Source organism: Aspergillus vadensis, assembly GCF_003184925.1.
Source record: "Aspergillus vadensis CBS 113365 unplaced genomic scaffold BO88scaffold_6, whole genome shotgun sequence".
In the NCBI taxonomy this organism is placed as follows: domain Eukaryota; kingdom Fungi; phylum Ascomycota; class Eurotiomycetes; order Eurotiales; family Aspergillaceae; genus Aspergillus; species Aspergillus vadensis.
The window spans coordinates 943,007-964,963 of NW_020292044.1; the positions used below are offsets into that span (position 1 = coordinate 943,007).

Below are 21,957 nucleotides of genomic sequence, written 5' to 3' on the forward strand. Positions count from 1 at the left end.
CGTTTTTTCTGATTAGCGTGCAAGAAGTGATAGATACATGCAGTTAGTGTCTAGAGAATGAAGTTGCAGCCAAATAGAGGCCGGCTTCGGTAGTTCATCAAGCTGATGTGTGCCGCTGAGGTATTCGAGCCATTGTTGTACACTGTTTGGATGAGTACAGCCACGTATTTCCTTTTTTGATGCTCTTGTATGGCAAATCATCGGCCGTCAGTGAGGCCTTTGAACGATTTAACTTGTCCAACTCAGTTACACTCAATCTTATTCTCAGCGAGTCTATCATCAAGCCAGTTCACGACGCATGATGAAACGACTAACAGAGCAGAAGCTTTCAACCGGGAAGTGAGATACGGACAAGCTGAGACAGGCAGTTTTGATGGAGATGCAGAGGGAGTCCAAGTCAAAGAGGAAAGTCGAACCCGTGCGCCTCGTCACGAGATCCCTAGGCGTGCCTGAGGTTCCATCCAACTCGGACGACAGGAAGAGACATTGAACTCCATCGCGTACTCTACCCTCCCCTACTCTTTCGATCTACGTTACTAAGAGTCATCTACTGCTTAGTTCCGCCATCACACCCGCGTAGAGGGATGCACAAGGCATAGGCTATCTACGTACTGCATATCCTCGACCAGGCAAGTCCGGCCCCAGTCCCACCGTCCTACATCCTGCCATCCTCCCCGCGAACAGTATCACCGCGATAAGGGTTCTCTAAGAAAGTGTCTGCCTTGACAGGATGAGGTCTTTTCCGCACGTTCGGCGCCCTTGGCGCATACGTCACTATTATCATCCAGTTGAACCCAGGGTTCAACTTTTACCGTATATCCGATGGTTGAGAGATGATAGACAGGGGGGTCAAGGGCATGAGGATACAAGGACAGATCAATTAAGCATCACGTCCTTACCCCGAAGGGTATATCCGTGGAGGGACCCTAGCCACGTGCTGGATTGAACAGGAACAATAGTTTCGGCCGGATCCTTCAAAGGAGGATGGATCATACGGTATGTCTGTCCAGGGTCGAACATATCCAGTCACTGTGTCTCCTTGACTATTACTGCGCCCGACCCCACGCCAGCCAGCCAGTCAGCCAGACCCTGGCTACAACCGCAGCGCGCACAATACACCACTCAGGATTCAGGAGGTTTAGGATGGCCATTGCCATTCCGCTATCCGTGCACAATCATCCCTAAACGTCCGACCCGACAAGACATGGCTGTATCCGCTCTGGATTCGAATCCCTGTTCTAGATTGTATGATCACTTTCGTAAATGTCTCTCGGGCTGGCTGGTGGTAGTGGACTGACGCAACACCCCTCCCCTCCCTCAGTGCAACGAGACTGTCGGGAGTACGTAGTATAGGAGAAGGTACAAAGTCCACCGGGAGAAGGAATAGGATAGGACAAAAGACAAACGCCGCCGACACAACCAAACCAAGGCAGGGAAGAGCGAACTAGAGCAAATCCCAGCATCCACCGACGATCGTCATTCCAATTATGATGTAGTCTTTCATGCGTTCGCCCTAGTGTGTCACGGTACGTGCATCAATAGGTTGCAAGGCAGAGAAAAGTGAGCAACAATCACTGGAATCCGACGATCGGGGTGGTTTCTAGTCCGCGGAAGTGTTTCTGCTGTGAGAAAGAAGAAAGAAGAGACGAGTCGAGTCAGGGTTGCAAGGCCTGGAACAGAAACAGACACAGAAACAGAAATAGAAGTTCCATGTTCGCCCATGTTTCGGCTCCGAGGCCAGAAAAAGAAGAAGTGTGGTTCGACCGGACCCAGGAATCAATCAATTAAACAATCAATCAATCAATCGATCCTTAACTAGGCTCAACGGTTGACCCCGCAGCCTTGTCACGAGCGATATAGTAGTACGTAGATAGTACGTACCTAGGTAGTAAAGTTTAGTGAAATAGTACTTTTCAGTCGTGACACATAACCTTGGTGTTGCGCGTTGGACTGAATAGATACTACTACTACTAGTACTAGTACTTTGTAGTAATAGTAGTGGTAAGTCAGTCCGCCACCGTCCCTCTTTTTTTTGTTTATTTTCTTTGCTGGCCCCCCCTTTCCTTCATTTCGGACTTTCCGGGTCTCGCCGTTCGGCTCATGGATCGGTGCTATCCGGCCGAACAACAGGGCAACCTTCACTTTGAAACGAGAGGTGTGGATTCCATCGCAAAGAACAGAGATGACAGTCTGGCTTTTGGTTCGTAGCCTCACAGTCATCACTCCCTAATATTTTTTTGGCTGTCCCTTTTTGTTCATCTTTTTTTCTTCTCTTTCTTCTCACCCACATTCTCATCGCCGTTTACCCTTATGTCTGGTGAAGATGGTCGATGAGGCGTTTAACCTTGCCTTGGCGCTCACTCACTAGATGGGGCCCCCCCAACGTGCAAAAGGAAATAACCGCGAAGCTACTCACTCCCACTTGTTACGGCGCCCGACTGGAAGAGGGACGAAACACCAGGAAGGAAAGAGGATCACGAGCAATGTGGTTCCTGAAGGGGAGAGACTTGGGGAGGGAAGTCGAGAACGACAAGATCTTCTAATCAAACTTTAAAAGGAATTATTATTATTACAGAAATTCGGAACCGAACTGGAAATCGTCTTCGAACCCAAACCGACGAACTGCCAATTCCGGGAGGAATGTTCGGGCGATCGTTTTCTTCGGCCGAAGCGGTCATTCTTCGGCCGGGCAAGGAAGCTGCCTGATCCGCGAGTCAAGCTCGTCGTTAAACCCAAAGACGCAGCAGCAGCAGCAGCCCATCTTCATCGTCATCCAACCTCCGCCGCGAGGGGGGGGGGGCTGCTTCTCACGCCCCGGTCCGCCCATCTCTCCGCTACAAATACCCGCCCGCTGCCTGGCCTCGCCTCGCTTCGCCCTACCCTCAACAACCCCCCCTCACTATTCCCGGGGGTTGAACGAACCAACCCCCACCTTGCTATGTCTGAAGAATTCTGCATCCTGCTCGGTTCTTCCATCCCCTCACACCGCTAGTTATCAGGGGGAGGGGAAGCCTGTCGACGCTGGCTATATGGCCATCAAGGCCTTCCCAAGGGGCACACTGTAATATATGCGGCATGACTGACACGGTTGTTCAGTGGAGGAGTCTGCTGGTGCGACTTCTCGCACCGCCTCACTGGTGTAGGTGTACTCTCTACGGGACTTTCATACGCCCAGCAGCGGGTGAGAGGGACCGGGTGGGTGAGCCCGTGCGCCCGCGTCCGTTGGGGCCGTCGCACAAATTCACTAACTATCATGTTTTTGAATGACTGCCCGGTTGATCGGTCAAGCATTTCCGGAACTCATGCTGGGAAATAGCATTACATCCGAAACCTGGTTAAGAATGTTGTCAATATGCCCGTCGGGCGAAACGCTCTGGCCAGAGGAGTACGCTGGTACCCCCGACCCCAGAGTGGAGGATGGCGATGCGAACGAGGTGGCAGGGGAAGTGTTCTGCAGGCTAGGTACCACCTTCGGCACCACCCGGTGGCGCGTTTTGCGCGCACGGAAGGCGGCACTGACCTCCCGAAGAGCGTGAAGGGAAGATGCAAGGTGCTTGGCAGAGTCCGTCTTGCTGCTGTGGTCGCTGCTCTTATCGTCATGGACATGGTCCGACAGCGCCGCTTCCAGTTTCTCGATCAAGTCCCACGTCTGCGGATGCAACTGATCGTTGTTATTCGCTACCAAAAGAAATGCTGACGCAATGGTTCGTTGCAGGCTAATCCAGGTTCGCGAGGCATGGGAATTGATGGAATGCAGCTCAATGAATGCCTCGATCGTGTTTATCAAGTTTGTCAAGCAATCCTCCCGAACAACTTCGCGCCGCTGTTCATCCATCGGAGTGTCCGGATCCAACGAAACTCGGCACATGAGAGATATGAAATACGAGGAATGGAGTCGCAGTTCGGTCCGTTCGATATGCTCCCCGAGCGTCGCACAGCGTTCGCGAAATTTCAAATGCGGTGCGGCCTCGGCAATGATTCGTTCAATGCGCTGCTTATACTCCCGGATTTCGTGGTACCGCAGGTGGGAATGGTGGGTGAACATCAGCCCTCGCAGCATGTCGAGGACAACCTGAATCAGGCGGCATAGCGTTTCGAAATACCCTCGGTGACCGGGCATCGATTTCGGATCGTACGGGATTTCCGGCTGGTTGATCATGGTAATGGATGGTCGGTCATACGCCAGGGAAAAATGACTGTTCTGAAAGGCCATCGCCCACCTAATTGCGTTGCGCATTAGCATCGGAGAACTCTCCAGTCACTCTCATGATTGTCGATGATTTCCCTTACCATACTCTTCTCCGCGCCGCCTGCGTGGCTCGCGAAAACCCCGAGGTCTCGACATGGAGACCCAGCACCATACACATACGCTCCGTCATTCCTTTCAGTCAAGTGCATTAGCTTCGAGCTGCTGCCTCGTGTGCGTTGAATGTTACTCACCCAGCAACGTGTAAGATGCGCCTGCGTTCATGTTATACGACAAAACACTGCCAATGATCAAGAGGATCTGGATCACCTCCAGGGATGGCTGAGACACATAGTTCAACATGCGCAGACAATGGTAAGAACAAGACACTGAGGCGGGTAAGTATGAAGTGAATAGAAGCTAGTGTGGAGGTGTCGACCAACCGTATACCCACGAGGTCAACTCTCGTTCTTTCCCAGGCAGATCAGATAGTTGAGAGCCAGACGCTAAAACAGCAAATAGAAGGCTAAGAAAAGAGACACTCATGCCAAACGGCTTCACTAGGCCATTAGCATCCGGACTATATACGCCACCCGCGGCTTGTCGGCCCTGCAACAGCTTGTTCATGTCCGCTTCAAACTTGACGAGATCGGGCAGCACGGGATACAGCACCGCACCAATATTCCGATAGAAGGCTAGAAATTTTCGGCATTGCTCATCGTCGGGCAGCACACTGCACACGCCAGAGATATTGAACGTATACGGATCGGACGACCAAAGGTCCACGAAGGGGTAGGCGGCCGACTCGTTCCCCATCGCCAGCTCGGTAAGAAGGTCATCTTTGGGTAGCGCCTGCGCCGTGTCCTCGGAAACCTTCGATTTGTCTAGAATGTCCACCAGAGCAGACCTCGATCCGATGTGGACTGAGTTTGTTCTCAGCGTAGTTGATCCATAGATGCCCTCAGAGGCAGGCGAGTCGTCTTCCTCCTCCTGCTCCTGCGACGGTTCCGATCGGGAGTGGGCGACTTTCCGCGCGCCGTGCGCCTGAAACAAAGAGCCCAAACTGGTCAAAATCTGTTCCATTGTCTGCATCTTGGAGTTGATCTCGTCCCATTCCTCTTGCGACAGCGTTACCATCTCCGATAGACCATCCTGGTTGGCAGAGCTGACTGATTCGGGATCGGCACCGTAGGGGCCATCGCGATGGGCGGCAGGCTGATAAGCCGCAGAAGGCATGTACTGAGGCGTATTGGTGGCGGGAGTCGTAGCGGACGAGGCATACTGGTCGGTAATGAAGGAGGCCGGTCTGGGAGCGGTGGGTGGAGGACGACCGTAGGAGCAGGTGAAGTTGCGCTTGACGCAGTTGCCGCATGGAACATTGCGATCGCAGCGGACCTTGCTGGCACGGCAGGGTAGGCAAGTTTTACACTCGCGCGGCCGGCGACGGATAGGGTACGTAGGCATTGCTTGCGGTAGGATTTGCAGACGTTTGCTTGGTCCCCGCTATTTGGGAGGGGAATCTCGGGGATTGATGTGCGTGACGGAAGGGAAAGGATAGACAAAACGTCTGTCTGTGCAACCAGACGATCATACACGCGCGCTTAAATTCCGAAACGGGGCTCTAATCGTAGTGCAAACGTGAGTAAAGATGTGAGACATTGGGTGATGGTGTTCAATGATTCTAGAAAATAGCAAAAAGTGTAGACGACACGTGCAAATTGGAGAGGAAGAAAGAGAGAGAGAGAGAGAGGGAGAGAGCTGCGAGCGAATGAGGATAGAGTTAGAAGGGCCGAGACGTCAGCAACTCTCAGCGCGACGGAGATAGGCGTATTAGGACTGGGCAGAGGAGCAGTGCACGCAAATTTCATCGATAGGCTGCCGAGGAGGGCGAAACAGTGGAAAGCCAGACGGAGGAAGAGGCAGAAGGAGGGGGGGCGAAGAGACAGACACTCACCGATCAATGGGTCCGACCCCGGCTGCTGCTGCTCGTAGGATTTTGAATCACCATGATAATAGCAGAAGTCTTCGAGCAGAAATATGATAGTAGGTTTGGGTTTAGGCAAGTGAAGCCCTGAGAAAGTATGATGAGGAGTGACCGTTGTGGAAGTAAAGATAGTAACAAAAAGATGGGGACAGACAAGATGGTCGAGGTTAGATAGACGATCCTCCGATCAATGCATAAGCCGATCTTTCCCTGGGGAGCAGCAGCAGCAGCAAGCAGCTTTGGGGTGATGAACTGACTTTTGGAGGGGATCCGATCCGGCTCTTCTCTCTCAGCTCTTTTCCTTCCTACCCTCTCTCTGTCTCTTGTCTCTCTCTCTCTTCCTCTCGGGTGTCTCTCTGACTCGCCCGGTTAGTCAGGCAGACATCGGCAAGAGAGAGAAAAACAGAAAATGGCATAACCAACCAACTCACTCAAACCCAACCCTCAAAGGCCCGCTGAGGAATTCCGCGCCGTGGAAATGGAACCTTCCGAGATGGCGTGTTGTCTCATTCACTTCTCTTCTCCTTCTTCCCCCTCCATCCGTTTCTCAACAAGTTCCAATCGGGAACTGGAGACAGTCGTGCAGTGAAGAAAATAACTATAAATTGTCGGTAGCAGTAGTAGATCTTATCATGCCTTCACCCCAATTGTTGTTTGAGTTTCCGATCGTTAGTCTTCTTTTTGCAGCTTCCCTTTCATTCCTTCCTTGCTTCCTTCCTTCCCTTTGTTCTTTCCAATGTGTCTGTCCGCATGGACCAAGCCAGCCGTGAATCATTCCCGCTCGGCAATTTCCCACCCAATGATTAATCGCCCATTGGTGTTCATCTGATGTTCATCGTTCTTCTTCCGCATCATCCTGGCGCTGCCTTCCTTCCTTCCCGACTGTGTCCACACCATTAGGTTCCATTCCATCCATCCACAGTCTCGGGTCCGGTGAGGTCATCGACGCAACCCCCTGGGTTAGTCAACTGAGTTCGTCGACGCAACAACTCTGTTTATCCCCACTTGTTAGTCTAGTTCAGGATATAAGTGTAGTTAGTGTAAAGTAGTCACTTCAGGTTTAATAAATTTGATTGTTTCCCATCTCATTTTCAACCCCGGTATATCGTAGTGAGCGGTTTACTAGTACTTAGCTAGCAACTCAAGCAATCACTGCATAATGCATAACCGACGTCCAGTGGGGGTGAATGAATCGGAACTGTTCGCAGATTTGATCCATGAAGTTCGGGAGATGGAATGATGATGGATGTCAAGTCCGGGATAGAGAGGGCTGGTGGATGCTGCCAGTAGTGAGAGATGGATAGTGAGAGCTGAGAGCTAGTAAAGACAAGCCTGGATGACTGACTGGCCTGGCAGTTTGGCAGGTCGGGGTCAGCTGACTGGGTAAGTACAGTAAGTGTATGAAAGAAAGAAAGGAAGGATGGAAGGAATGGAAGGATGGATGGGTATGGGCTGATCTGCTTTGTACATCCTTTCTTACTGCTTTCTCCTGCCGAGACGAGCTGGTAGATAGTGGAGAGGTAACAAAAAATTACTACTACTAGGTTTGGATCGCTCCTTCCTTAACTGATGATGCGAAGTGATCCAATTACGTGTCAATTGAAAGATGATATCGATCTGCTTAATTGATGTTGTTGGTGGATTTCCGCTTCCCTTTTTGTCTTTGCAGGTCCGGTACCAGGTAAGAGAGTGAAAATCGTCATCAATGTGATCGGTATATTTGGTGTATCTTATAGTATACATGACTTCATGATGCATCGGGCAGGTCTCCACACCAGCTGCCTAGGGCTTCACTAAATAAATTAGATAACATTTGGGAACGGTCGGCTCTCGTGCACAGCTTCAGAGGTGCCAATCAGCGTTGTCGTCCCCGCCACAGGATGTGCCTTAGTACTCCGCGCCGGTCGTCTTCGCTTCCAGCCTACGGTGGGAAGAACGCACACAACCCTTGGGGGACCGCCGTCGCGTGGTCTGATCCCCGTAAGGATCGCGGCAAGAAGGGCAACAAGGGTCTTGTTTACTTGTCACGACTCGCGCCCGCCTGGCAAGTACCGGTCGCCGTAGAGAGAGGACGCCCTTCATGTCTTCTTAGAGGTTGCTACTGTCGCTTGGGAGATCTGCGGGACTATCCACCAATCATGCCAACGGGCCTTGCTCCCAACCTCTGGTATGGTCACCTGGAGGTTTACCGATGGGCTGTTGACCGCTTCATCGGATGGTTCCTTTGGCGCGCGCTTCTCCAATGCTTCCTTGACTGTTCCGATTGCAATACTGGCACCGATGCAGGCGCGCTTCGTGTCTTTGATGTCGCGCTTCCAGTCTTCTTCAATGGCCGGTGCGGGGCTCTCCTCGCCATCGGAGTCGCGGATAAAAGCCCCGTTCGCTAGCGTGGCTTCCCACGCTTTCCGGGCTTCCGAGATCGCCTTAGTGGCACGCTCCAGCACGATCTCATCACTGTCCCCTTCGAGCACCGCTTCCCGGCGGTACTCATCGTAGGGGACCAATTCCGGCAAGGTAATTGAAAGGAAGGGTTTCATGCGGAGTTCGTAGCGCAACCGGTCGCTAGAGTACGCTTGGGGTGCAGAGGCCGTTGGCAGGACACGATGGCGAGCAAGGAGCACGTACAGGGCGTGCAGGGAAATCGCAAACGCGTCAATCGCAACTATCTGCGTGGTGAGCCGTTCGAGCAGTTTCAGGGACTTCTGGAGGGCAGCATGGCGTTCAAGAGCATCGCGCTTCTTGGCGGCCACATCGGGAAGGTTTCGTTTGGCCGTGGCCACAGTGAATGTGCGGATACGATCGATATGGCCTAGATGAGTAGAGCAGATGTGGGACAGGTACCAGTACATCCCGGGTAGTTCTTCCGGTGCGTAGATAGAAAGCTCGAACCCGAGCTGAAGGATGAGACGGAATTGAACCAGTTTCTGATGGTAAGCCCAGCTACTAAGAGGGTATGAGTACGTTGCGTCGCCGTTGGCGAGCATCAGCGGAGGTTCTTTGCTGAGGGTACGGAGTTGCTCATCCAGATCTTCTGCCTACAGAGGATTAGACCTACCCATGCTGACTGGAATATCGGGAGACTTACCTCCATTTGCAAGTTATCCCAGTCGACAATGGTATGGCAAACAGTACGGCGGATGCGGCAGCGATTCAGGCAGGAACTACGGAACGTGTCCACAAAAGGCTGCATGAATTAGTCGGGTTAGGCTCTGAATAGAAACCTATACACGGGAAGAGAGAATAGAAGGTGCCTACCTGGGAGAAGCGCTGCACAAACGCGTCCATTTGCTTGGCAATCTGGAAGCGGGGGTCTGAAGGTACCTCAATATCGTCCATGTTGGCTTGCAGAAGTATACTAGACGGTAGTACAAGCTCCGCGAGCTCATCGTACAGGAACTGTTTAACAGGGACGGCTCCCAGTATCGTCATGTTGTTTACGATCATTGACTGAACCAGCGATCGGATATATACTGATGGCTGAGGCTTCCGTGACAGCAAAGTCCAGACAGTGACCTGCGTCCATTAGTAAGACACTACTGCAGCGACAAAGCTGTGTGGCCACCCACCTTGAAATTGTAGGGACCGCGGTAACCGATGACTTCTTGGAGATCAATTGCGTCTTGGCATAGTCGTCTCAGATGCGCCAGCGCATCGTCGAAATTGATATTCACCATCGGTCGTGGAGGCACAGTGCTGGCCAGTTTTCTTTGAATCTTCCAACTGAATGAATCAGGCACTTGCGCTCCAAGGGTGGTCGATTTGGCCATGTCATCCAATTGGGGCAGACACGCCAAAAAGGGCTCCTTTGACCTCGTCTCATTCACTTCGATATCTTGTTCCATACCCTTGAGAAAGTCACGTCGGAAGAGCAGTCTTGCTTTTATGGCCTGCAGCACTTTCTCATCCGACTGGTCCTTCTGTTCGTCAACCCAATAGATCGCTTGATGAAGGAGGTCGTAGAATGGCTCCGGTTCGAATTGCGACAGCAGACTGCGATTATAGAGCTGGGTGACAAAGTCCTCTTCCTGTGATGAAGGATTGTCGTTAGCTGCGGAGCCAACAGAATGTAGGAAGCTAAAACCAACCTCGAAGTAGTATTCACTGGCTACTCGTGCATGAACAAAGTCGCAGCATTTGAGGAGCGCCAGACAATAAGCACGCAGTACCAGATGCACGATCGGGGCTTCCTTGTCATGACTCGCGGAACATCCGCGAGAGAAGGTGGCTTCGTCGAGCGACTTCGGGACCGGCCATAAGAGCTTATCAAGGTACAGGGATGTGAAGAGGGTTTGGGAAAGAGGGTGGCCCATATGCCATGCCATCTATCGCAACAGACCAGTTAGCATGGTCGGATGCAGCGTCAACTATTCGCGTGTGAGTACCTCAACGTACCTCATGACACAGCAATCCGTCCATAATACCAAGGACCTCCTCCGGACTAAGCTCTCGCGTCACATCGTAGTCGTCATCCAAAGCCTGCGCATGGTTTTCGCCGGGGCCTAGATATCCACTGTCCATCTTGGAGTCCATAATCTATTATTAATGGGGAAATATCAGCTTCTGGTTCGATGTAATCGGCCGGACGTCTGTCAAAAGTATATTGAGTCGCAACCGACCTCCAGCGCCCCAACTGCTTCGAAAAGTGTAAAGTAATCATCTTTGACGAGCTGGCCAGTTTTCAGCTCTGAGGTAAAGGTAGAAAAGTAGTCAGTGAGTAATTCACTTTACACGGTGGTAGATTAGAAAGGGCGGGCTGTAGAGAGGAAGTGGCTCACTTGAGGCAGCGGATGTAAATTCATCGGTGATGTCGCGCGGGACTACCGACTGCGTGACAACCCGCATTGTCGAAACAGGGAATGAGTCGTTAGGCAGCATGTGAAACCACGATCATTTGCAGCCAGCTGCCAGATTGTCTGGGTCGTCTAAAAAGAAGGGTTGTTCCGAAGAGAAGGGGAATGAGAGTTGGAGCAGACCGAGAGCGGGCGAGGGGAGGGCGGGGAGTCGGGCGGACAGGGCAAAACTTGCGGGAACACAAGCCGCACGCGCTCAAGCAAAGCCCGTCGAGTTCAGTTCAGGAACCCATGCTCTCGCAGGCACAAGAACTACATTGTGGTTAAGCGGGCCCTGCTAGCCAGCTAGAGAAGAACGGCAGGAAGAAATAGTTCTTTTCTATTTAGACCTGATCAAAGGGGCCAATATGCTACAGAGATCTATTCCATTCCTGCCCATGGCTTCCACCCGAGACCTCAACATCCTTCATCCAGAATACACATCTTCCGGTCTTCTTTCACACAATTTCGGAACGGGGTATTTATTTCGACTCGGCCTGAGCAGCGAGAGCCTCATCGTTGGCCTTGGCGAGGGACTTGACTTCGCCCTGCTTGCCGTTCTATATCCGGAACCCGATAGTCAGTCAAAACCGTCCTCATCCCATTGAACTTGACGAAGGGTATGTCAGGCGTGCATATACGAACCTCCCACTTGGCGAAACGCAAGTCCATGTTTCCGCGGCGCTCAGCAGCAGCACGGGGACCGTCCTTGAGAGACCTGCGGACCGCGCGAGCGGCAACGGTCAAGTAGCGGTTGTAGCTGTAAAAGTCAACCAAGACGTCAGTCGGAGGGTCTGGAGCAGACAAGACGATTCAGAGCGAGAGTGATAGCATACGTGATACCAGCAGCTTTCCAAGCGAATGCCATTTTGACGGTGAGGGATAGATGAGGGGATTCTGTTCAGGAGAAGGAACACTTGCTTTGGGATGCTTTGCAGACGGTCGAGTTTCGGAGGTTCGGGAAGGTTGGGTCATGTGACACACGTGACTGACACGCCCTCAACGGGATGTACTTCCCCATATTTATCTTAAGATCTTATTGTAGTTGTACTGTTTCACCCAGCAAGATCGATTTGTTGTAATATAACAGGCACTACTATTATGCTTTGACTTTTTGAAGACTCGGTTTGACCAATGCGTCTCCAAAATTACAGAAGTCCCAGCACCCAACATAAATATCTGGAGGTATATATGGTTCTAAGAATATGATGTCAAATTGATGGAAAGGAGCAATCAGTTGCTCTTGCTCAGTATTGGATAGAAACTAATGAAAGTTTCCACTGTCTTTGCGAAATTACTGGGACGACCAACATCACTCGATATACCCTCGGCAGAGCTAGCAGTCTTGTAAATAGTTACTAATGGTCATAACATGATTATATAACTGTCATAAGTGAGTACGCTCATTTTCTAGCTTTCACAATTTATCACCTCTTCTGCAAGTAGTATTCCCTATCAGTTTTTTTTGACTACTACCACTACTAAAGATAGTAGTAGGTGGGAGAGTCGGTGAGAGAACCAACAGACTAGTATAGTACTAACCGGTAGTACTAGTAAAAAGACGGTAGTCTCCCTTCACCAGAATATATTTTGACCGGCATTCTCATAGTTCTGGTAATGGTAGTAGTAGAAAGTAGAGCCTACATTTGAATATTATAAACTCTTCGGTTCATATCCCTAGGGCCTCTCCTATGTTTTTATAAATTTATTTGTTATAAAATATCAAGAAGCCTTTATATCCGGCAACGGGTTACCTCTTCCGACGACCCGAGGCGATTCCCTCGGATAGCCGGGCCCCACGTGACCTTCTAGGAGCTTCTGCCGCCAAGACAATCCGGGGATCGAGAATCGCCTGGAAAATTTTCGAGACTTTGGCTTCATCTCCATCCCCATCTCCATCTCTTCCTCCATCCATTCTTCTTCTCCTTCTTCTCCCTTGACACCCGTTCTTGCTCTGGGAGTTCTGGTCGGGTTACCCTCGATCTAATTGTATTCTAATATCCTCTTCTACCTTGTTTCTGTCTTGTTTTTCCATAACATCCCTTCAAGATGCAACGCGCTCTCTCTTCCAGGACCTCCGTCCTGTCTGCCGCTGCCAAGCGTGCTTCTTTCCAGAGATCCCCCGTCAGCCTGCAGCAGCAGCGTTTTGCTCACAAGGTATGTTCTCTTAGCTTGGAATTGGGGTGCTTTTGCTGGAGCTCTCGACAGCCCTGTCTGGAAGCTTGCTCACACCTTTTTAGGAGCTCAAGTTCGGCGTTGAGGCTCGTGCCCAGCTCCTCAAGGGTGTCGACACTCTTGCTAAGGCTGTCACCTCTACTCTTGGTCCCAAGGGTCGCAATGTCCTGATTGAGTCCCCCTACGGTTCCCCCAAGATCACCAAGGGTACGTCCTCCCTACAATCATATTAATAATACGGAGCTTTGCGGATCGGTCGTACTGACTGTAACAGACGGTGTTAGCGTTGCCAAGGCCATTCAGCTCCAGGACAAGTTCGAGAACCTCGGTGCTCGTCTTCTCCAGGATGTCGCTTCCAAGACCAACGAAATCGCTGGTGACGGTACCACCACTGCCACCGTCCTTGCCCGTGCCATCTTCTCCGAGACCGTGAAGAACGTTGCCGCTGGCTGCAACCCCATGGACCTCCGTCGTGGTATCCAGGCCGCCGTTGACGCTGTTGTCGACTACCTCCAGCAGAACAAGCGTGACATCACCACTGGTGAGGAGATCGCTCAGGTCGCTACCATCTCCGCCAACGGCGACACCCACGTTGGTAAGCTCATCTCCACCGCCATGGAGAGAGTTGGCAAGGAGGGTGTTATCACCGTCAAGGAGGGTAAGACCCTCGAGGATGAGCTTGAGGTTACCGAGGGTATGCGCTTCGACCGTGGATACACCTCCCCCTACTTCATCACCGACGCCAAGTCCCAGAAGGTCGAATTCGAGAAGCCCCTGATCCTGCTCTCTGAGAAGAAGATCTCCGCCGTCCAGGACATCATCCCCGCCCTTGAGGCCTCCACCACCCTCCGCCGTCCTCTCGTCATCATTGCTGAGGACATTGAGGGTGAGGCTCTCGCCGTCTGCATCCTGAACAAGCTCCGTGGCCAGCTCCAGGTTGCCGCCGTCAAGGCCCCTGGCTTCGGTGACAACCGCAAGAGCATCCTTGGTGATCTTGCCGTTCTCACCAACGGTACCGTCTTCAGCGACGAGCTTGACATCAAGCTCGAGAAGCTGACCCCCGACATGCTCGGTTCCACCGGTGCCATCACCATCACCAAGGAGGACACCATCATCCTCAACGGTGAGGGCAGCAAGGACAGCATCTCTCAGCGCTGCGAGCAGATCCGTGGTGTCATGGCTGACCCCACCACCTCCGAGTACGAGAAGGAGAAGCTCCAGGAGCGTCTCGCTAAGCTCTCTGGCGGTGTCGCCGTCATCAAGGTCGGTGGTGCCTCCGAGGTTGAGGTCGGTGAGAAGAAGGACCGTGTTGTCGACGCTCTCAACGCCACTCGCGCTGCTGTTGAGGAGGGTATCCTCCCCGGTGGTGGTACTGCCCTCCTGAAGGCCTCCGCCAACGGTCTTGCCAACGTCCAGACCGCCAACTTCGACCAGCAGCTCGGTGTCAGCATCATCAAGAGCGCCATCACCCGCCCCGCCCGTACCATCGTCGAGAACGCTGGTCTTGAGGGCAGCGTCATCGTTGGCAAGCTCACCGATGACTTTGCCAAGGACTTCAACCGTGGTTTCGACAGCTCCAAGGGCGAGTACGTCGACATGATCTCCAGCGGTATCGTCGACCCCCTCAAGGTTGTCCGCACCTCCCTGGTTGACGCCAGCGGTGTTGCCTCCCTCCTCGGTACCACCGAGGTCGCCATCGTTGATGCCCCTGAGGAGAAGGGCCCTGCTCCTGCCGGTGGCATGGGTGGCATGGGCGGTATGGGCGGCATGGGCGGTGGCATGTTCTAAGCTAGCCCCCGTTCTCGTGTAGCCTTACCCGTTCCTTGTTTCTAAAGAGGTTTCCCTTCCAGCGTGTTGTTGCATAGTACGGGCATTGTCCTGAATCTGTTTTTTCTTGTGCTTGGTTTTCGACTATCTCCTTTGTCTCTAATGTGTTATACGTCTTTGGTCACCTAACCACATCCTCTTTTACCCGACTTATCCTATCTTCACCTCTTATATCCTCTCCTCCCTTATCATCTCCACTCCGTTATATTGGGCACAAAAAGTCTCAGGGAGTCCTGTGTATCATACCATGTACTTTATGTGCTCCACGGCCGTTCACTCTGCCGTGGTGTTTTGCAATTTCATTACTTAATTGTTCAAGAACATTCTACCTTCGTAGTGAAGTCATAAACATGTTGCTGTCTACCAAGTATGAAACGAAATATTGTAATATCAATAACATCGGACCTAGATCAAGTTACTACTATTAACCAACATCGTAAACAATATATATTCCCATCTATAAAACATTAAAATACCCCAACCCATCTATCAACACCCAAATTCCCACACCCTCTACCATCTCAAGTACTCGTAACAACCATCTACTCATCAATACCCCACCTCCTCCCCTTCTCCGCATACGGATCCATCCTCTCGGTCCTCTCCCTCTCCACCTCCCCATCCACCAGTCCCATACGCCCCACACCACCACCCATCATCTTATCCTCATGTTCGGACCAAATATCCTCCCCAGACTGCTGTCTCTGTATCTTCCCATTTCGTCTATATTTCCCCAGTCCGCGACGATTCGTCTTGGGCCGGTTATTCTCTGATTCAGCTCCAGGTCCAGACCTCTTCCTCTTCACCTTCCTCCCCATCTTCCACCACTGGAAGAGTAATGTGATCGGCGCGAGAAGGAAATCTGCGACTATATCTATGATGAGCTTTTGGGCCCGCCAGAGGGTTTCGCGGAGTCGTTCGTTGAAGGCTATTAGGAGGGCGAACATGATTATGGCGAAGGAGGCGGGGCCTGTTGGGTTATAGTTAGTTAGTTAGTTAGTGTTGGGTTGGGGATGGTGGGGAGGGAGGTGCTTGGGATGTAGGAGGGATGGGTGGGGGTGTACCTGAGATGTATAGCATTTGGCCTAGGGTTAGGTTCTCTGGTTCGCCGCTCCATTCTCGGGCGTTGATACCGAATAGGGAGGTGAAGAAGGAGAGGGGGAGGAAGCTGGATGGGTTATGATATCAGGGTTAGTTGTGTGGGTTTGTTGATGTATTTTAGGGGAAGGAAACTGACATGATTGTGAATATTGTAAAGACCATTACGGATCGAGACTGGTCTTGAGTGACTTCTGCTTCCCATCGGGCGAGACGGGATTCGTCAACGCTCGCTTGCTTTTGTTTGAGATCGAGTAGGTTTTCGACCTGTTGGTTTGGGGGGTGTTAGTTCTATGTCTTGTCTGGGAGAGAAGGTTGGTTGGTGAGAACGTACTGCTTTCTGTGCCACGGATGCGTTTTCGCGCATTTCGAGGACTTGGTTCCGGTACTCTTCTAGTCGGGAGAGGGCTGATTCGATGAATGCTTGTCCGCAGCCTCGGTGTTCGAAGTAGCTGGACATGGTTTTCACCGTAGTTGCTTGCTGCTCGAGGAGTTTGAGGAGGGTGCTGAGCTCGTCTACGATGTCTCTCAGCTCCAGTAATGTGGAGAGGTCCTCGCGGTTTCGTCTGGCTACTTTGTTGTCCCTCTCGTCACGCTCCGCGGCGGACATGGGTCTGCCTTCGGCGTTCTTGTTATAGTCGGCGGGGCGAGTGTTGAAGCCGCGGTTTCGGAAGCGTTTAAAGGATTTGGTTACGATTTCGGTCTGGAAGGATTAGTAGTGTATTTGTCTACAATGGAGAGTTAGGGTTCTCACAAGAATGCTGATGGATTCTTCGAATATACGGAGTATTTGCAGATCACGGTGCAATGTCCGGTCCAGAAGGACGGTGATTGCATGCAGCACTATCAAGGAAGCAAGGTCGCCAGCTGTTTCGAAACGTCTTGCGAGATCTCCGTTAAGCTCGTTGTATATGCTGCTATAGAGATTTGACTGCTCGTAGAGCTTGCCTTCTGCTGTCGTGGCCTCCTGGTTGGGGAAGAAGGTCACGACTGTCTTCTCATCGACAATCCATAACCAGAGTTGATCGACCATGAGGACCTTTCCATCCATGAATGTGTTTTTAGTGTTAGTAGAGTTTTCTGCTTCGGCGGAAATCTTGACTTCATCATTGAGGTTGACGACCTTCTTCGTCCGTTTCCAGAGCATCTGGTCATCATCTCTTGCCACGGTCGACCGTAAGTTAGGGTACCCGAATTGATCCAATGTCCGCCGGATATGAATGGGTGGTTCGCTTCCGAGATACCTCCAAATCAGCTTTGACTCCAGGCTCGCTTTGGAGATGTCATCTGGTACTGGTCTGAAGCGTCCTTGTCGCAATCTGTCTTCGACGACTTTACGCCGCTGGACGAGATTCCAATAGGTATCCCAGTGGAGCTATACTAAATTTAGTACAGAAGACATGCATGAAATTTCAGTGGTCTGATAATACGTACATAAGGTATCTAGTCAGGAACGAAATGTGAGTATCCAGCTTCTTTGGTAGAGTGGTAGACTTACATATAAAGCCAATCTAGGATCCCGATGCCCATCCACGGTATCAGGAGACGGAGGCTTGCGGTCCTTGAAGTGAATACAGTCTGGTCTTACGTAGCGAGCATGAGGTTCAAGGTGACGGGCTCTGATGAGATTCGAATACCAGTATTCGTCATTGACAAACTCCTCCAAGCTGGATACGTGAGCAAGAAGCCTGAATATAATGAGGGATACGTACAACTTCTGCCTGTCGTGATTACCACAAGCCTTGGCTAGTATAGCTGGTACCCATCCAGTGTGGGTATAAGGCACATGGATCCAAAGAAGTTTCTCGCTCCCTGGTTCCGGCTGGTCAAATCGTGGCATCTTCCGAGGCATCTCGGCCCTCTGCTGATCGACAGTATCTCGGAAGGGCGGTGGAATCGGTAGGAAGCTTTTGTATCTGGGAGGACTAGATATTGCTCTTCGCATTAAATCTGTTAACTGTTTAGTTTTACAGGCGGGAGTCGAATAGACACTCACAGAATGTTTCCCACACCCGTCTCGCTTTGACTCGCGTCACCTATCTCATCCTGGCTTTGTGAGTCTGACATCTTTACATCTTGACCTGATTCTGGCTGTACAGCAAAGTAGTCACCAACGACTGGCTCAGTAATATGGATCTGAGGAGATGTGTGGCCCATAAAACTGCGACTCGCTTTTAATGGGGGTCGGTGAAGAAGAGTTTCCGGTCTGTTGGCTTCCGCTACAGGTGTTTCTCTTGGTTGCAATATGCCATCCATTGACGCTCGAACATGAGCAGAAGTCGGTCTGCTATCGAAGCTGCTTAGAGAGGAGTCATCGTAGATGCTCGCTGGTATCCCGGCTGTCTTTTGGAGCCTAAGATTAAGGCATGAAGAGGGTCCATTGGCTAGATACTCGCGGAGAGACGCTTTGGTGGACCATAGTTTCAAAGGAGTTTCGTCGCTAATTCCACGCGCAGTGTCTTCGAAAAAGCCATTTACTTGGACCATTACTTCCATGTCCACGTCTAATGGGGCATCTGTCAGCTTAGATAGACGAATGGCCACGGTGACAGATTCGAGTAATTCATCTATGAAACTGATTCTTGTCGTAAGCTCCTGTCCCTTGAAAGACGCAGTGCCAACGTGGTCAGTAGCTAGAGGGGTTTCTTTTTCATGTTCAAAACCAAGGATGCCAGACCGAATGGACGTAATGGGAACATGCATGTCTATAGTGGTTCCAGCCTCAGAGTCGGCGATACTTAGAGTTGAGTCGACGGTCTCCAGGTAGGTCCAAAGCCTGATATCCGCCGAAATTGCCCTGAATTCGCTAGATAGACGTAAGAGGTAGGGATGTCTTGGTTTGAAGAGCTCCTGAATGCGAGGTGGAATGCGGTGTTTGAGTCTCATCAAGTGCTGAATACTTTTGGTGAACTCCGGAGCCGACAGATAACTCGAGCCATGATGCGGAGTCGCCAGAAATGCGATGCCATAGCAACTTGACAGAATCGAACCAAGTCGGGATGTCAGTTGACTGGCTATTACAAGCGCTGCTTTTGCGACAAGTCCGCCCGTACTGTGACAAATGAAGAAGATAGGACGCCTAAGGCTCTGCAACGCAATATCAGGACCGTGCTCTGCGTCAAGCACAAGGCTAGTGAAGTACTCACAGTTGACCCCCTTTTCTCGAGAAGCCACTTTAACAGCCGATGAGCCAGAAAGTCCAGGTCATCTTGAGAGTCAAGATGCCCATGGTCTGCAATTAGAACACGAGCGGTTGGGATGCATCTGGCTAACTCGGTAAGAAGCCACGGCGTTTGTGAATCCTCATCGAGCCATGTCCTCCTGGGATCTGCACCGATAGCTGGCACTGCAACGATACTAATATTTTCATAGCATCAGCTCATCTATCCTTCTCATGATGGAGAGACGATCGGATACTTACTCCACTGCCGTTTCAATGCGCGGAGGTTGTTCCCCATTGAGCGTATTGTCGGGAGCCATTTCCACATTCGCTCCAGTGGACAGAGGAGAGTTGAGACATATTGTCTGAACGAAGTGGGGAGGATGTAAAAGTGAGCAGTGCACTGCTTTGACTCAGAAGGAAGACGAGCCTCATCATCTGACACTCTGTTGATCCACCCCCGGGCAGGTGACTGTCTTGGAAGATCTTCTCAGCCTTACTTGGCAGACCCCTGCTAGTACGTGAGAACACCACCGGAAATAAGGCCGGAGCGCTAGAGATATGCAAGATAATTAGCCCCATTCAAGGAAAGACTGAAATTATCCATGATATTTGTCACTTCGCGCAACTCGTGTAGAAGACTCCCAACCAACTAGTACTGACGGTACTTGTTAACCAAGCCTTCCCCTGTAGGGATTAACGGAAGCTTTTCGTGCAAGAGGTACAGTAATCGTGGAGAATGTAGACCGGAGGGTCTGGTAAAATATTTATTCAAGAAGCTATATAGGATGTGACTGGAGTGAAGATTTTGGGCGCTCGTAGCAGATACAAGATATACATGGTTGGAAGGACTTTTGCGTCCAGAAAAGACAAAACCTCCCTTTTGGTCTAACACAAGACAAACAGAGGAGCAAACCGCTGGAGACGAGAAGGAGATATATGCAGAGAAATAGTATCAAGACGAGGGAGCACAACGGGAAGAAAGGGAAAGAACTGCGACGAAAGTTCTATCGAGACAATTCGGTATCATCAGACATCAACAAGAAATCAAGAGGTAGAAACGCAGTGCACGCCGAGTTTATGCGATTAAACAGAAGCAATTAATTGCTGCAAGTAGTGGAGAAATGCAAGCTGCTTGAGACCAAGCGTCGGGTATTTCGGGTCTTCCTATAATCGAGAACGCCGTATATGTCGAGCCATATCCAAGAAATGAAAGATCTTTTGTGGAGGGGAGAATTGGATTACTTTTCTGTTTCACTCATCTGCAGAGCGACCCCTCTCGTTGACGCCCCGTGCCATCTTCTTGCCGAACTCGTACGTTGAGATCATAATGGCGCAAGCTGGTGCTACCTTCAGGCAGCGTGCCACACATCCGCGGAAAAGTCCTGCCATACCCTCCTCACGGAAAATGTGTAGCAGGAATTTCGGTAGGGGGAGTTGCTCGGGATGGAGGACTCCGCCGGAAACATTGCCCGCGGAACCGGGCACATCACCCATGTGTCGGAAAACTTGTTGGCGAGTTTTGCCCACGTCAAACGGAGTGGTGACAAATGCGGCCAAGGATCCAGAGCTAGCGCCCGCGAAGAAGCTGTCAAAGAAAGTCGGCGTATCAAGGTCGTGTAGATGGCGCTGACTGGCAGAGGACCCGTGTGGCAGACCGTGCAAGTAGGAGTTCTTGCGCGTTTCAATGAGATAGTTCTTGACCTCTTCATAGCACCACCAATAAAGGCCAGAGAAGGGCACATCGCGCCACATGGTAAGCGTCAGTCCTCTCCACAGCGAGCTGTAACCTTGCGTTTGAGCCATATGGTAAAGACCCTCTAGGGTAGCCTTAAAATGGCCAGCCCCAGTGCCAGGCGTGGCTTGCAGACGCGTTCGGAACATCTCGATGGGACTGATAAGAGATGCTGCGGTGGTTCTGGCAACGGAGCCTGCAACAAAAGGAGCGTAGGCATCGGGAAACCACCGCTTGATCAGACTCCTGTCATCAGTGCGCAGCCAATCGTATCCAGCGAAGTAGATGATGTTTCCGGGAATGCTCATCATCAAAGTAGGACTAAGGCCGCGCCAGAGGGTCAGCACACCCTCATTTCGCGCGATCTTCCGCAATCCGTCCAATGTCGATGTGAATGTTTTGCGCTGCGTTTCTTCCACGGCGCAATCCGCGACCGATGTAGCCCCGAGGGCCCCGGCCTCAGGTCCGAGCATACATATCTGACTATTTTGTCCAATCCAAAAGACTTCCCGACAACAAGCTGTTACTCCAAGATTGGGGGGAGCGTTCTTGAAGGTTTGCGTTGTGTGTGAGTTGAAGGGCGATGTGTTTTTCACCAGCGACTGAGACTGTAGACGAACTCGAACGACGTCAAGAGGTGTAACTAGACAGCAGTATCAGCATCTCACGCCTCAGGAACCCAGTTGCGACCTTGCCTACCTAGAATATTCGTGAGAAAGCTGCCGATGGTGGCCGAAACCATCCTTTGAGCGATCGAGACATCCTCCGTCTGCTGCATGGCGCTCTGTGCTGGAACCGAGCCTGTCCCAGATGTAGTCGCCATTGGAATAGTTTTTTTAACTGATGGCCATGACTCTGCCAGGTTGTTCGTGGGTACAGCGCCGCTCAAACCGTCGGAGCGATATCGGTCGCCGGGCGCAAGATCAGTAGTGGTAGCGGACATTCATTCAACGGCGAAGGATC

General features: G+C 51.4%; 6 protein-coding genes across 6 annotated transcripts; 1 reads left to right on the forward strand and 5 right to left on the reverse strand.

The window, feature by feature from the left end:
• Nucleotides 1-3,283: 3,283 nt before the first annotated feature.
• Nucleotides 3,284-5,650, reverse strand: BO88DRAFT_423973 (Zn(II)2Cys6 transcription factor; the record flags this gene model as incomplete). Its single annotated transcript, XM_025708704.1, has 4 exons — nt 3,284-4,220; nt 4,291-4,381; nt 4,441-4,575; nt 4,630-5,650. The coding sequence occupies 4 exons, from the start codon at nt 5,648-5,650 to the stop codon at nt 3,284-3,286; spliced, it is 2,184 nt and encodes a 727-aa protein (XP_025565019.1).
• A 2,265-nt stretch (nt 5,651-7,915) lies between these two features.
• Nucleotides 7,916-11,136, reverse strand: BO88DRAFT_403386 (N-alpha-acetyltransferase 35, NatC auxiliary subunit). Its single transcript, XM_025706346.1, has 8 exons — nt 10,946-11,136; nt 10,787-10,854; nt 10,563-10,703; nt 10,256-10,492; nt 9,737-10,195; nt 9,426-9,683; nt 9,256-9,354; nt 7,916-9,205 (listed from the first exon to the last, which is right to left on the reverse strand). Exons 1-8 carry the CDS (start codon nt 11,043-11,045, stop codon nt 8,249-8,251), a joined length of 2,319 nt encoding a protein of 772 aa, XP_025565020.1. The 5' UTR covers nt 11,046-11,136; the 3' UTR covers nt 7,916-8,248.
• A 58-nt stretch (nt 11,137-11,194) lies between these two features.
• Nucleotides 11,195-11,867, reverse strand: BO88DRAFT_486539 (ATP synthase subunit epsilon family protein; the record flags this gene model as incomplete). The annotated part of the gene is made up of 3 exons (XM_025712459.1): nt 11,195-11,559; nt 11,645-11,759; nt 11,836-11,867. The coding sequence occupies 3 exons, from the start codon at nt 11,865-11,867 to the stop codon at nt 11,482-11,484; spliced, it is 225 nt and encodes a 74-aa protein (XP_025565021.1). The 3' UTR covers nt 11,195-11,481.
• Nucleotides 11,868-13,048: 1,181 nt separating this feature from the next.
• hsp60 (chaperone ATPase HSP60) lies at nt 13,049-15,061 on the forward strand (the record flags this gene model as incomplete). The annotated part of the gene is made up of 3 exons (XM_025703896.1): nt 13,049-13,156; nt 13,240-13,381; nt 13,449-15,061. 3 exons carry the CDS (start codon nt 13,049-13,051, stop codon nt 14,960-14,962), a joined length of 1,764 nt encoding a protein of 587 aa, XP_025565022.1. The 3' UTR covers nt 14,963-15,061.
• A 375-nt stretch (nt 15,062-15,436) lies between these two features.
• On the reverse strand, nt 15,437-19,653 carry BO88DRAFT_486541 (uncharacterized protein). Its single transcript, XM_025712460.1, has 11 exons — nt 19,521-19,653; nt 19,246-19,456; nt 18,096-19,186; nt 17,812-18,036; nt 17,598-17,766; nt 17,534-17,542; nt 16,854-17,474; nt 16,434-16,802; nt 16,239-16,366; nt 16,066-16,169; nt 15,437-15,971 (listed from the first exon to the last, which is right to left on the reverse strand). Exons 1-11 carry the CDS (start codon nt 19,577-19,579, stop codon nt 15,544-15,546), a joined length of 3,414 nt encoding a protein of 1,137 aa, XP_025565023.1. The 5' UTR covers nt 19,580-19,653; the 3' UTR covers nt 15,437-15,543.
• An 860-nt stretch (nt 19,654-20,513) lies between these two features.
• BO88DRAFT_336176 (putative mitochondrial carrier protein) lies at nt 20,514-21,937 on the reverse strand (the record flags this gene model as incomplete). Its single annotated transcript, XM_025702888.1, has 2 exons — nt 20,514-21,637; nt 21,694-21,937. The coding sequence occupies 2 exons, from the start codon at nt 21,935-21,937 to the stop codon at nt 20,514-20,516; spliced, it is 1,368 nt and encodes a 455-aa protein (XP_025565024.1).
• Nucleotides 21,938-21,957: the final 20 nt, after the last annotated feature.

Excerpts from the sequence above, each read along its gene's own strand:
- BO88DRAFT_403386 (XM_025706346.1), bottom strand. The coding sequence starts at position 11,045 with ATGCTGCCTAACGACTCATTCCCTGTTTCGACAATGCGGGTTGTCACG. Across the intron at positions 10,196-10,255 it reads CCAGTGAATACTACTTCGAG|GAAGAGGACTTTGTCACCCA; the intron begins GTTGGTTTTAGC and ends CCTTCATCACAG. Across the intron at positions 9,355-9,425 it reads TTGTGCAGCGCTTCTCCCAG|CCTTTTGTGGACACGTTCCG; the intron begins GTAGGCACCTTC and ends TAATTCATGCAG.
- BO88DRAFT_486541 (XM_025712460.1), bottom strand. The coding sequence starts at position 19,579 with ATGGCTCCCGACAATACGCTCAATGGGGAACAACCTCCGCGCATTGAA. Across the intron at positions 19,457-19,520 it reads CGCATTGAAACGGCAGTGGA|TATCGTTGCAGTGCCAGCTA; the intron begins GTAAGTATCCGA and ends TGAAAATATTAG. Across the intron at positions 16,803-16,853 it reads AAGAATCCATCAGCATTCTT|ACCGAAATCGTAACCAAATC; the intron begins GTGAGAACCCTA and ends TAATCCTTCCAG.